General features: G+C 40.3%; 2 protein-coding genes across 2 annotated transcripts in view; one reads left to right on the forward strand and one right to left on the reverse strand.

The window, feature by feature from the left end:
• arhgap39 (Rho GTPase activating protein 39) overlaps positions 1 to 12,856 on the forward strand; it is a 40,436-nt gene extending 27,580 nt beyond the window's left edge. The window contains exons 3-10 of the mRNA XM_083534979.1: positions 454 to 1,609; positions 3,676 to 3,840; positions 3,937 to 4,336; positions 4,797 to 4,870; positions 7,004 to 7,203; positions 8,282 to 8,373; positions 10,463 to 10,632; positions 12,566 to 12,856. Coding sequence (XP_083391105.1) covers positions 454 to 1,609; positions 3,676 to 3,840; positions 3,937 to 4,336; positions 4,797 to 4,870; positions 7,004 to 7,203; positions 8,282 to 8,373; positions 10,463 to 10,632; positions 12,566 to 12,760 — 2,452 coding nt within the window. The 3' untranslated portion in view covers positions 12,761 to 12,856. The remainder of the gene's footprint in view (positions 1 to 453; positions 1,610 to 3,675; positions 3,841 to 3,936; positions 4,337 to 4,796; positions 4,871 to 7,003; positions 7,204 to 8,281; positions 8,374 to 10,462; positions 10,633 to 12,565) is intronic.
• tbc1d7 (TBC1 domain family, member 7) overlaps positions 1 to 13,838 on the reverse strand; it is a 207,511-nt gene that overhangs the window by 99,384 nt on the left and 94,289 nt on the right. The gene's annotated exons all lie outside the window — the stretch shown is intronic.

Raw genomic sequence — 13,838 nt, forward strand, 5'->3', positions numbered from 1 at the left:
CATTTGCAGTTATAATAACCTCCACTCTTCTGGGAAAGCTTTTCACCAGATTCTCACCAGGTGTCTGGTGAAGGGGTTTGGGATAAAACAAATGATTTTGGCCATCAGGAAGGAATACCAAAACAGAACTCACCTATACACATCAATATTTGTACATTTGAAGAGATTTCCACAAGTATAATTGACCACTTTATAGGTTTTATTTCAAGATCTACTGTATGTCCCTTCTGTTTTACATTTAAGTGATGCAGTGTGATTTGAGTTTGAAGTCAGGTCTCAAAATCATAATACACATGAGTATTGTCATGCTAGAAGATGTTTGGGCCTCTTAGCTCTATTAAAGGGAATTTGTAAAGCTACAGCATATGAAAAAGAGCATCCCAGACATCCTAGTTCATACTTTTGCAATGTATTGTCAAAAATGTTAAAAATTTCTATTCTTTTTTTGAACAGTTTCAAATGGGGGACAACAAGTAAGGACAGGATGTTGATTAAAGTATCTGACCGAGAGCCCAGTTTCCTGTCACAGGGCAACGGATATTCCAGCTCCTCCCCCCGCTCCAGACGCTCGTCTAGCAACACTCTTCCTGAGGCAGAAACCACTCCCCATGCTTTGCCCGATCGTCGCCAATCACAATCGCCCTTTCTGAAGAGAGCCGACTTTGGAGGGACTCAGCGACGTTGTTCGGGCGACTCTCAGCCTCCTTCGCCACGCTACGCTTACGAACCCCCACTATATGAGGAGCCTCCTTCTGAATATCAGTCGCCACCCATTTACGAAGAACCACCCACTGATATGCATTGTGACCCTGGCCTTTACGCCTCAGATAGGTCACCGGCACGCAAGCCTGGCCTTTACCATTCTCCTAAACAGAGCCCGTCCCCTTATGGTCAGCTGGTGTTGACCAGACAAAGAGGCTCCACACCTGAGAAGATCTCCAACCAGGCAGAACGGGACTACGGTTTCAGTGGGCGGGACTATAGTTCTGCAGGGCGGGACTATAGCTCCGGTGGACGGGACTACAGCTCCGGTGGGCGTGATTACAGCTCGGGTGGGCGGGAGTACAGCGCAGCGGGGCGGGAATATGTCAAGCAGCTTGTGTATGTAGACCAGTCAGGCTCCTCTCCCAGGTTCCGGACAACCGATCGATTTTTAAGCTATGGAAAGGCTGCGCTACCAGCCGGAATGTGTTATGGTGGCTCTTTTACACTGCAGTACAGCCATGATAGTGGTGGCGGGAACAGAAAACGTAAAAATCGAAAGCCCTCCTTGCCTGGTGGAGAAGGAGAGGGTATTGGGGCAGGTGTAGGGGCGGTACTCACACAAGCACGACTCGCCTGGGAAGCTCAGCAGCTCATGCAACACCGTGGAGGTGGTTCCTTGGGAGGCAGTGCAAAGGATGGTTATGAAAGTGATGGTGCGACACCCTTGCCACTGCCAGGACCTGTGGTGAGGGCATTCAGCGAAGACGAAGCTCTGGCCCAGCAGGATAGCCACTGGAAACGTAACACATTAGACAGACTCGCGTTTCCTCAAACGCTTCTAGAGAAGAGTCTGTCTGTACAAACCAACCTGGCATCACCAGAGCCTTACCTGCATCCCTCACAGGTATAACATCCAGACAAAGTCCACACAAGCACAAATCATTGTTGATTATTGATTAGAGATCGCTTGTTCCGTTCTACAGTTATGTTACACAAATTACTCAAAAAACCTGGCCCGGTTCCTAGTGGCATTCCCTTATCTATTATTTATTTGTAAAATCTTCAAGAGTATGTATCTGTATGACAAAATACACAGTCTGTACACCAGACTGTACATAAGAAGAGGTGTAGAAAATGAGAGGCTCATTCCAAGGCACTGTTTTCCGTGCCAGGCATTCATTAGTGTCTTTTTATTTGAGATGAATCTGACGTTCCTGCCTCGCCTCAAGCATTTTCCTCTCTTTCCTCACACCCCCTTCCCCTTACAATTGTGATGGAAAGATCGTCTCATTTTAGTGATTTGGTTCTTTTAATCTTGTTCATCAAAATGCGAGTCATTTAGTTCATTTCGTTCCTTTGATCAGAAATAAAATATTTTCAATAAGCAGATCCCCCAACATGTCTTCATTTGTTGTGTACAGAAAGAGTGAGGGAGTAATGTGGTAGTGCGGTAGAGTGATACTTTTCAGCCTATCTAGCAACATCGCAGCAATAATTGTCCAACTCTAAAAAGTGTTGTCTTTTGCGCCGTTGAGCCTGGCAGTGGTACCTTCCAACAAGACAATGTCTCTGAAGTATAAAAGCCAAGTAAAAGTTGTGGGAGTGGATGGTTCTATCCATAATTTCAAAATAGTCTTTTTGGTGGCAGTACTTGCAACTGATATGGTGCTTTTTTTAATGAACGTTTAACTGGAAAAGCAGGGGATCTCAAGGTATATCACAATACAGCAGAGATAAAGTATTTCAGTTTGTACCTTATAACTGTAAGTTTATCCCTATTAAGCGAGCCAGTGACGACTGTGGCGAGGAAAAACTCCCTGAGATGGCATGAGGAAGAAACCTTGCAAGGAACCCGTCCTCATCTGGGTGGCATCAAATGTCTATTCATTATAGTTCAATGAGCTTGACTGGCTCAGAGCAATGATGTACAGTGTGATCGCTGTTGGATCTTCTGTACCGCTGTTTTCGACAGCCAAGTTGAATGAATCTTCTACTAAACTAGATATCCAGTGTATAAACATAAGCTGGATTAAGAGACATTTTGTCTGCTGTAATAAATCCCCGGGTTTCTAAAGAAGCAGACAGTCAGTTTGAAGCGCAAAGCAAACTACCACCAATAGCTCACAGAAATACATGGTAATGCACTTTAGAATCTTGGGAAAGATTTCGCAGAAGACACATATCAGACAAGCTGTTGCCGCAAAGCAAGCAGTCCGGATTGGTTTGCATGCTGCTCAGGAGTCCGGTGATGGTGCACTCTGGTGGTCGGAGATAAAAATGCAAAAGCTGTTCTTTTCGCAGATTACATTAGAATATCAGGTTTTTGAATGGCGCATTGGTAAATTTCGAAGGAAAGAAGTTGGGACTGCATTTCAAACTTGTGCAAAAGTGTGATGTAGTATATACCATGTTATTATATGCTGCCATCAAAAAGAGACAAGCCTTTATTTGTCACATATACAATGCAGCACCGTGAAATTCTTTTCTTTACAAAGCACAGCGTTTTTAAAGGAAGCTGGAGTCAGAGCACATGGTTAGCCCTGATATTACACCTAGAGTTAGGAGGCTGGCTCAAGGGCCAAAAAGAATGTCAACTTGGCGACACCAGGGCAGGAACCCCCGACCTTTTAATCACTAGAGGACAGCCTTAACCACTGAGCTACCACGTCCCATCAGGAATACTTATCATGCAAAGCATTCTCAGTGAAGTAAATAGAGCTACATGCTGAGGAATATCATTGTTTTGTAAATTCAGGGGTTGCTCCAAAATGCTTTTTTTTTATTCCTTATTTTAGAAAGGCTTTGACCTGTTCCAGCCCTAAGGCTGCCTCTTGTTTTAGCTTCCTCTCCTCTGTCTCTCTCTCTTTGTCTCTCTGTCTACTTGATGTTGCACACTGTGCTTCAGACACACCTTGCAGTGTATAACTAATGCTGTTTTAACTAAATTTTCTCTCTCTCTCTTTCTCTAAGTCGGAAGATCTTGGTGCGTGCTCCCAGTTTGAGGCGAGTCGGAATGCCCGGAACATGATGCCCAGTGCTAGTTGTGGTGTGTTCCCAGAATTCTCCCTGCGAAAGCCCTCTTCTGAGACCGACATTGAGAACTGGGCGTCTAAGCATTTCAGTAAACACACACAGGTACATATTATTCATACATGCGGTTGTATTCTATTTCACAGCACTGTCTTCGTAGACAAAAGGTGTACCTTCTTACGTTTGATCTCAATCTGACAGGGTCTGTTTAGAAGAAAGGTATCTATCGCGAACATGTTGGCCTGGAGCAGCGAGCCCATCAAAAAGCCCATGATCCATACTATGGACCGTACGGTTAAGCGTGAAGCTGTGGAGCTCTTTAAGCACATCCAGACTTACATGGGGGACAGAAAGGGCAAAGGTGAACCTCTGGCTGTTGCTCTGGAGATTGCAGTTCATGGCTGGAGCAACCAAGGACTCCGCGACGAGCTGTACATTCAGCTATGCCGGCAGACCACAGAGAACTTCCGCTATGACAGCTTAGAGAGGGGCTGGGAGCTCATGGCCATCTGTCTTGCCTTCTTTCCTCCTACACCACGCTTCCATAACTACCTGGAAGGTTACATTTACAGACACATTGATCCACTGAACGACACCAAAGGTTGGTCACAGTCACGTATTGATGTACCACTTATGCACTAGTAGTCAAAAATACCCCATGTTCAGTTATTTTCTCTATGGGAAGGATTATCTAATGATCTGGATTTTTACTTTTAATTTGAGAGTTTGTTGAGGATCTTTGTTAAATGTCTATTTTTGCCATATTGATTGGTACTGGTATGGGGGGATATGTACTGTATGTAAATGCATGGGAAAGTGGTACCTCAAAAGGTTAAGGTTCTGGGTTAATTTTTGCAAGGTCAGGGATCCAAACCCCTGCACTGCCAAGCTGCCACTGTTAGGGCCCATAAACAAGGCCCTTAAAAATTTCTGCTCCAGTATCATGGCTGACCTTTCAATCCTAACAATCTGGGATATGGGAAGAAAGAGTTTAACTCTGCTGTAATGCATATGTGACAAGTAAAAGCCTCTTTATTGTTCCCTTTCTTTTTTAACTGTAGGAGTGGCTGTCAGCAGCTATGCGAAATACTGCTACCGAAAATTACAGAAAGCTGCATTAACTGGAGCGAAAAAGGTTGGTGCCTTAAATTTTTCTTGTTTTATTATGTTTAGTTTGTTTCTTACATTCGGTAAACACTATGTGTTTAAGAGTTAAAGTCCCTATAAAAAAAAGGCTTGTAGCTGTGCTTTGATTTTATACCTTGAAAAACTTCTTTGGAAACAGGAAGCCAAGAGTGATGTCATGTTGTACTGCTTGATTCACTCACACAACAGCCTGTAGAGTTCGAGATGCGACACAACAGTGAATCTAAACAAAGCTGATAGTACAGAATCAAATGGTGGCGAAACATGTCTGAAACTTTTTCTCAACTAAACGAACCAAACCAAACATTATTGTAAAAGTAAATAGTGTGCACGGAAACATTCTAGAGGTCGACCGATTTTACCGATACTGATAGCTAGGTTGGATCGTACCTGCCGACATCTGATTAATCAACCGAAAACAAACCAACTTAACACTCCATGTAAAATAGTACTGAACTGTAATACAAAAAAAAAAACAATACTGAATCATGAAAACGTCCTAAAGGAAATAAATATGAATTAATTAATAATTGAATATAAGTATATAATGAATAAATTATTAACAATTAATATAATATAGCGCTCTCCGTACAGCGTGCAGTCTCACGCGTAAAATCAAACAGCATGTGGTGTCAGCGATTCACCTCTAGAGGCCGCTCTCCTAATGACATCAGACCAGGAGCTGGAAATCTATATCTATATGGATTTTTTGCTGATAGCCGTTAGTTCCAGCAATCGACTATCGGTGCCAATCAGCAAAACCAATTAATCAGTCAACCTCTAATACATACAGCTGAAAGTACATGGGCAATCAAAAACTTACGTGTTAAGGAGCACTATATTACCTCCAAAGAGTCGGTTTTGGCTCTAGAGGTCAACTAATCATGAAGGAACTGGTTATGAATCAGCAAAAATGTATTAATGATGATTGGTAACATTAAGAACACTAAGAGACATGTGTATTGTACAACCTAAAGTATGCTAAATCCTGACCTTGACATATGTGTGCTTGCTGAACATCCCATTTCAAAAGCATTCATATGGAGTTGGCTCTGTGCTTGCTGTTATAACAACCTTTACTGCTCTGGAAAGGCTTTTCACCAAAGTGTGGATTTGTGCTCAGACCAGTTACATGCCTGATCTCCAAGTAAACTTATTTTTCTCTGTCTGAAGAAATTTCTGTGTAAAAAATCAACAGTGTTCGGTGGGGTTGAGGTCAAGGCTCTGGGCCACTTAAGTTCCTCAACTACAAACTTGACAAACCATATCTTCATTCACAAAAGCATTGTCATGCTGAAACAGGTTCAGGCCTCATAGTTACAGTGAAAGGAAATGGCATACATTCTATGGCATACATACTAAACTATCCTGTGCTGCCAACTTTGGGGTTTTGTTCAGATGTCCTCACACCTGTGGCCATAGAGCATACACTATATAGATAAAAGTATTGGGACACCTGACTTTTTCCAGCTATATGTGGTTCTTCCCAAACTCTTACCACAAACTTGTATAGGATGTCTCTGGATGTGGCAGCATGAAATTTGTCCCTTCACTTATACTAGGAGATCCAAACCTGTTCCAGGATGACAATACCCCTGTGCACAAAGCCTTACATGGGTTGAAGTGGAAGATCTCCTGCTATAGCGCTCTTACCTCAACCCTAATGAACACTTTTGGAATGAATTGGAACAGCACCCCAGGCCTCCTCACCTCACCTACATCAGTACCTGACTGTACTTAAGTTCTTATGGCTGAATGAGCACAAGCACACTCCAAAATCTAGTGGAACATCTTCCAAGAAGAGTGGAGGTCACTATAGTAGCCAATGGGGACCAAATGTAGTATGGGATGTTCAAAAGGCACATACCAATCTTATTGTCGGGTTCCCACAAACTTTTGTTCATATAGTGTATGCATATAGGGAGAGTATTGTATGTCAGCTGCCCATATGAGACACAAGTAAGAAGTCCTATCTGTCTGTATGTCTGTCTGTCTATCTATCTATCTATCTATCTATCTATCTATCTATCTATCTATCTATCTATCTATCTATCTATCTATCTATCTATCTATCTATCTATCTATCTATCTATCTATCTATCTATCTATCTATCCGATCTAGGGTTTGAAAAAGCCTTCTCTTGAAGAGATTGCATATGCTCGGAATGCCATTTTTAGCCCCTCTATGTTCGGCTCTGCCCTGGAAGAAGTGATGGCGATGCAGAAGGAGCGCTACCCTGACCGACAGCTGCCATGGGTACAGACCCGTCTGTCAGAGGAAGTATTAGGCTTAAACGGAGACCAAACTGAGGGCATTTTCAGGTGATTGATAAAGCTCATAAAACCATAACCTATAATCTCCATTAGGGATGCGCATCTCCATAACCGAGGCCGATGTGATTCGTATCTCTATGCATAGCCAACGATACAAAACATTAAAGATGCAATACGATACGATTCACCCCTATTACGATTAACACAATACGATTCACTGGGAAAAATATGATGTTATGCAATTCAGTATGGTACAGATTTTCCTGTTCTGTCTCCAAGAAGATGCAGCTCTACCTTTGCCATGTTAATCTGTATTTTATGGGACTCTGAGGACACACCTCGGTCTCCGTAGCGTTGTGATACGTCATTTACGTAGCAGCAGCGGTGCTGAGAGAACGCGTTCGGGAAACGAGGGGAAATCAATCTACATATCGAATATTGTCACAAATTATTGGTCACTTTCTAGATAATAAAAGTATAGCACACCTATTAATAAGTGTTTAGAAATAAATATGTTAAAAATGATACACATTATGAACTTTTGCGAATTGGAGAATCTTGCTATCTCTAATCTACACTCATAATCTGTAAATAAAGTTGCAGTAACTGGCCATGGAATTAAATGAATAAATGAATGAACAATCTGTTTATTTCTTTGTACTATGGTTTATAATTTAAGCTACTTGATATTAATAAGACAACGTTACAAAATGAGTAAAGAGCAGTGTGAATTTGGTTTGAATTCGATTCACGCATATTATTATGATACAGACATGGTTATGGGAAAGAGAATCTTTAAAACAAAGATGTTACAAAAATATACATTAAAAATATACAAAGCATACAAAGATTATTTTCACCCATTCATAGGGCTGTTTATAGTACTTTATATAGCACTTAGTGTCTGTCTATTCTTTTTTTTTACTTTATTTAAAGGCTTGACGCAACAACCGTATTTCAATTTACATTGGGAAATGATCAATTGTTGTTTTCTACGAATATTCTCATAAAAAAGAGAAGGAATATAAATAAAAAAAATTGACTCTGACTCAAGACAGTCTACAAAATGTCTCACAAATACCGCAAAGAGTGTGTTACAAAGTGTATTTAAATCTGCGTCTGGCAGGGTGCCTGGAGATATAGACGAGGTAAATGCTCTGAAGTTGCAAGTGGATCAGTGGAAGGTGCCAACTGGCTTGGAGGATCCACACATTCCAGGTATCTTCTGATCTATTTATCAAACGTTGTACAAGAAATCAACAGGTTTAAAAAAAAAAAAAAAGGAATAATACAACTGAACTGTATGAACTGTTTTTATACATTATATATTATACAATAGCATCCATCATATAAGGAAAATGAATGGTAATTTATCTACGAATACAAAAACCTGCTCTTATATGCACAGAGTATCCACAGACTTTGGCACCCACACAGACATTTCTCTTTTGCACACACAATTCCCTCTCTAACCAAAACACACACACATGCTTTTAGCCTCGGGCAATTGCAGTGCTCCATTTCCCACTGAATATAAATAGCCCGATCTCCAAGTGCATTAAGGGAAGAAACAAACCCGCTCTACCTCTATCGAACATTAAGAAAGAAAGGTTTTGTGTTGAATGTAAATTGTTTCCCAGCTTTATTTTGCTAGTAATGTATTCAATAGCTTGTCTGAATAACGTTAATAATCCACATAGATACTATATGCAAAATCCTTATTGAATACCAGCTGTCCAAATTCACCTGGTCTCATTCTGCTAGTGAAAGAGCTTCCTAATGTTTTCAGTAGACTAAGATGCAGCTAATATTCAGGTTTACATGATAAGGAAGGCAAGAAAGAAGCCTAGCCAATTGCATAGTTGCAGGATTACCTGAAGGATTATCTGAAACAAGTTATTTTGCCAGAAGAAGTAACTCTTTGGCAACTCATCATGTTACGAAAAAGTAGGGCTGTGGGTAAATACACCATACCCACAGTGAAGCATGGTGGTGGGTGTATCATGTGTAAGAAGCCTAGCCAATTGCATAGTTGCAGGATTACCTGAAGGATTACCTGAAACAAGTTGTTTTGCCTAAAGAAGTAACTCTTTGGCAACTCATCATGTTAGGAAAAACTAGGGCTGTGTGTAAATACACCATACCCACAGTGAAACACGGTGGTGGGTGTTTAATGAATCTGAACTGCTTCTCTGCGAATTTTACTTGGGTCCTCCATCTTTAAGACCCCCCACAAATACAGTCAGAATAACTCAAGAAAGGCTTGCCTTGAAATCCGATTGTAAAGTATTGATTTCAGTTCATCAGTGATCCAGGCGGATCATGAAAGATTAGCTTTCATTGTTATTTCAGCCATGTAAAGTGCAGTACACTGGAAACAAAAAACAGAGTCCCCCAGGACCAAGGTGCTTCATGAAAGAATTAAAATGACCACAAGTAACAGAAAACACAAGACTCAAATTCAAGTTCAAATTCAAATGTTTTTTGTCACATACACATTCATACAGAGTATGACATATATTGAAATGCTTTTTTTTCCGACTTGTAAACCTGAAAGGAAATACAATATAAAGATAAAAATAAAAGTAACATAAAAATGAATAAAATAAAGTATAAACTATATTAAAATATAATCTGACTGTAAAGTATGAAAAAATTAAGAATAAAATAAATAAATAAAAAAAATTAAGAAAATAAAGAAAAAATAAAGAAAAAATGATTTACATTATTATGAATGAATTTTTATTATAATTAATTATTATTTAATAATTGTTAATTAGGACAGTATATAAAGTGCACGTGTGCAAAATGTGTTTGTCACGTCGGCCTTTTCGTAGAATGGCTTGTGGAAATTAACTGTTACTGTACACAGTCTAGGCAAGAGGGTCCGAATGTCCTTTTCCAGACTTCAAGAGCATAAAGATTTGGTATGAGGTGTGTGTGTGTGTGTGTGTGTGTGTGTGGTGATAGAGGGGAGTATGGAGAAGCATGTAGAGTTGACAATAATTAGCCAATTGAAAAAGGCCAAAATGAGATATTACACTCATTTCTATTGTATATTTGTTGTCAATTATATCTATATGTCTATCACCACACACCCCTAATTACAGCTTTCCAACAAAACGTTGGTCATTTGTGCTTGTCCAGACTTTTCCCAACACTTGTTTCCCTTTAATTGTATGTATTATACATTATATTCCATTCGCTCTGTACAAGGGCATCTGCCAAATGCCATAAATGTAAATCTTATAATAAAAGTGATTCAATGAACAAACTCAATATTGAACCAATCTATCTTCCTCATTAGCATCATTGCTGAAGCTGTGGTATAGAGAGTTGGAGGATCCAGTCATTCCCCATGAGTACTATGAAGAATGCATCTCTAACTATGACAGTCCTGAAGCTGCTGTCAGTGTCATCCATAACCTTCCTCACATCAACAAACTGGTGCTCTGCTACCTCATCCGTTTCTTACAGGTCAGTCCTTTCATGCATTATTTTCTTAATCAAAAGTTAAATATATTTATAATTCACTGTATTGCTGCTGGGAATAAACTCTGGATAGCACAATGTCATCGAAAACCTTAAAGCCTACCTGAATATTATTAGATTCAGTAGGCCATATTATAAATATATATTTGGCCTAATTTCTTTCTTATATAGAGTATAAAATACTAGTGCCATTAACTGAAAGCTCAAATAGATTCGTGTAAATTAAAAAGCTGTTTATTTTTGATTCCATAACGGCTGAATGAGGAGAATAAATTGACTTGGTCACGCTCACACCCGACATTTACAAGACGGACTTTTTAAAAACATCGGGTTTAAAGGGTCGGCTGGAACAGTTAATAAAAATAGTTGTGAAGCTTTTAGGAACCATTTATGCTTTCTTTTCTGTAAATATCTGTCCAAAAACATGCAATCTGTTGTCATTTCGAATCCCAAAGAAAATCGCAATACACGGAAAAAATGCAAAAAAATGCTACGAAGATTTTTAGTTTACTGTTGCTTCAGTTAGAGAAGATGTATGTTGGTGGTGCAGCTGTGGCTGCAGTGAAAGGAGACTTGTCGAACTGTGTTGATTGGGTTTCTTGCCTAAGTAATGACAATAATTTTTATATGAGATTCCTGTCTGTGATGCAGCGCTCTGTTATACTGCGTTTCTCTATAATATTGATGTTTAATATTGGTGTTTTTAATGATGATTGAAGTAGGAGGTGGATTGGTTCAGGAAGGACATGACGGTAGACCCAGGTGTGAAATTCACGGCCTAAACTGGGTGTAAAGATACATTTCCGGCAAGCTTTGGAGTCTCATTCCACTCAAGGTTTAGCCATTGATCCTAGATCATTTATTAAGGAGGAACTAATCTTCGCATTGTACTGTGATTTAAAGATGCTCTATGGTTTGCTTTTGTTCCATACCAGCTCTAAAAGTTTCCTTTATAGAAAAATTGAGACACCACTTAAATGTGTTACATATTTAAAGAACAAGGTTTAATTAAATATCCTAAGACTTAAATTGCTTAAGGCTCTTTTTGTAACTTTCAGACGTTTTTATAAAGAAAGCCCATAACCAGTTCCTCAAAAATGCAGTCCAGACTGTAGAGCTAACGTCTAGACAAAATCCATTCATAAAGTGACACTCCTCTATTAATATATAACGTTTACAACCCTCAGGATTATAAACACTATTTAGAGAGCTTAAATTTCACTTATCAGTGGGTGTGATGACCTCTGGCAAGTCACATGATCTCTTTCCCCTCATGGTTTTTAAAGATGATATCAAAATAATGTAAATCTTTTGCATACTTTTGCACCATTATGCAGGCCAAGGTTGAGCAACGGTGGTTACACTGTATGTTTAAAAAAGTATTGGGACAACCGACTGTTTCAGTCGTATAAGGTTCTTTCCCAAACTGTTCTCATCTGTCTCATCATCTGTCTCCATTCCCCCCTGTCCTCTACATCTGCCTTTTTCATCCCAACTACCTGCATGTCTTCCCTCACCACATACATAAACCTTCTCTTTGGTCTTCCTTTTTTTCCTCCTTCCTGGTGGCTCCATCCTCAGCATTCTCCTACCGATATACCCCATGTCCCTCCTCTGCACATGTCCAAACCATCTCAATCTCAGCTCCCTCACCTTGTCTCCAAAACATCCTACATGCGCTGTCCCTCTAATTAACTAATTTCTAATCCTGTCCATCGTCATCACTCCCAACGAAAACCTCAACCCCATCTTCAGCTCTACTACCTCCAGCTCCACCTCCTGTCTTTTACTCAATATCACTGTCTCTAAACCATACAACCTGACAATATCTGCCATTACTCTCTGTACAGTATGACATTTGGGCAAAAGATTGCCCAATCCATGATTCACGATTTATTTTTTTTGCTGTCTTGTACAGGTTTTTGCTCAGCCGGCCAATGTGGCTATCACGAAAATGGACGTGAGTAACTTGGCGATGGTGATGGCCCCCAACTGCCTGCGATGTCTCTCCGACGACCCGCGCATCATTTTCGAGAACACCCGCAAAGAGATGAGCTTCATCCGGGTGCTCATTCAGCACCTCGATACTAGCTTCATGGATGGGATTCTATAGTCCAACTTACATATACACACACACACACACACACACACACAAACACATAAGTATACATAAACATACATACACACACACAAACACAAATAAAAAAGGCACACATACAGTGAGGAAAATAAGTATTTGAACACCCTGCTATTTTGCAAGTTCTCCCACTTAGAAATCATGGAGGGGTCTGAAATTGTCATCGTAGGTGCATGTCCACTGTGAGAGACATAATCTAAAAAAAAAAATCCAGAAATCACAATATATGATTTTTAAACTATTTATTTGTATGATACAGCTGCAAATAAGTATTTGAACACCTGAGAAAGTCAATGTTAATATTTGGTACAGTAGCCTTTGTTTGCAATTACAGAGGTCAAACGTTTCCTGTAGTTTTTCACCAGGTTTGCACACACTGCAGGAGGGATTTTGGCCTCTCCTCCACACAGATCTTATCTAGATCAGTCAGGTTTCTGGCCTGTCGCTGAGAAACACAGAGTTTGAGCTCCCTCCAAAGATTCTCTATTGGGTTTAGGTCTGGAGATTGGCTAGGCCACGCCAGAACCTTGATATACTTCTAACAGAGCCACTTCTTTGGATATCCTGGCTGTGTGCTTCGGGTTATTGTGATGTTGGAAGACCCAGCCTCGACCCATCTTCAATGCTCTAACTGAGGGAAGGAGGTTGTTCCCCAAAATCTCGCAATACATGGCCCCGGTCATCCTCTCCTTAATACAGTGCAGTCGCCCTGTCCCATGTGCAGAAAAACACCCCCAAAGCATGATGCTACCACCCCCATGCTTTACAGTAGGGATGGTGTTCTTGGGCTGGTACTCATCATTCTTTTTCCTCCAAACACGTTTAGTGGAATTATGACCCAAAAGTTCTATTTTGGTCTCATCTGACCACATGACTTTCTCCCATGACTCCTCTGGATCATCCAAATGGTCATTGGCAAACTTAAGACGTGCCTGGACATGTGCTGGTTTAAGCAGGGGAACCTTCCGTGCCATGCATGATTTCAAACCATGACGTCTTAGTGTATTACCAACAGTAACCTTGGAAACGGTGGTCCCAGCTCTTTTCAGGTCAT

This window comes from Silurus aristotelis (genome assembly GCF_946808225.1).
Source record: "Silurus aristotelis genome assembly, chromosome: 29".
Lineage (NCBI taxonomy): Eukaryota > Metazoa > Chordata > Actinopteri > Siluriformes > Siluridae > Silurus > Silurus aristotelis.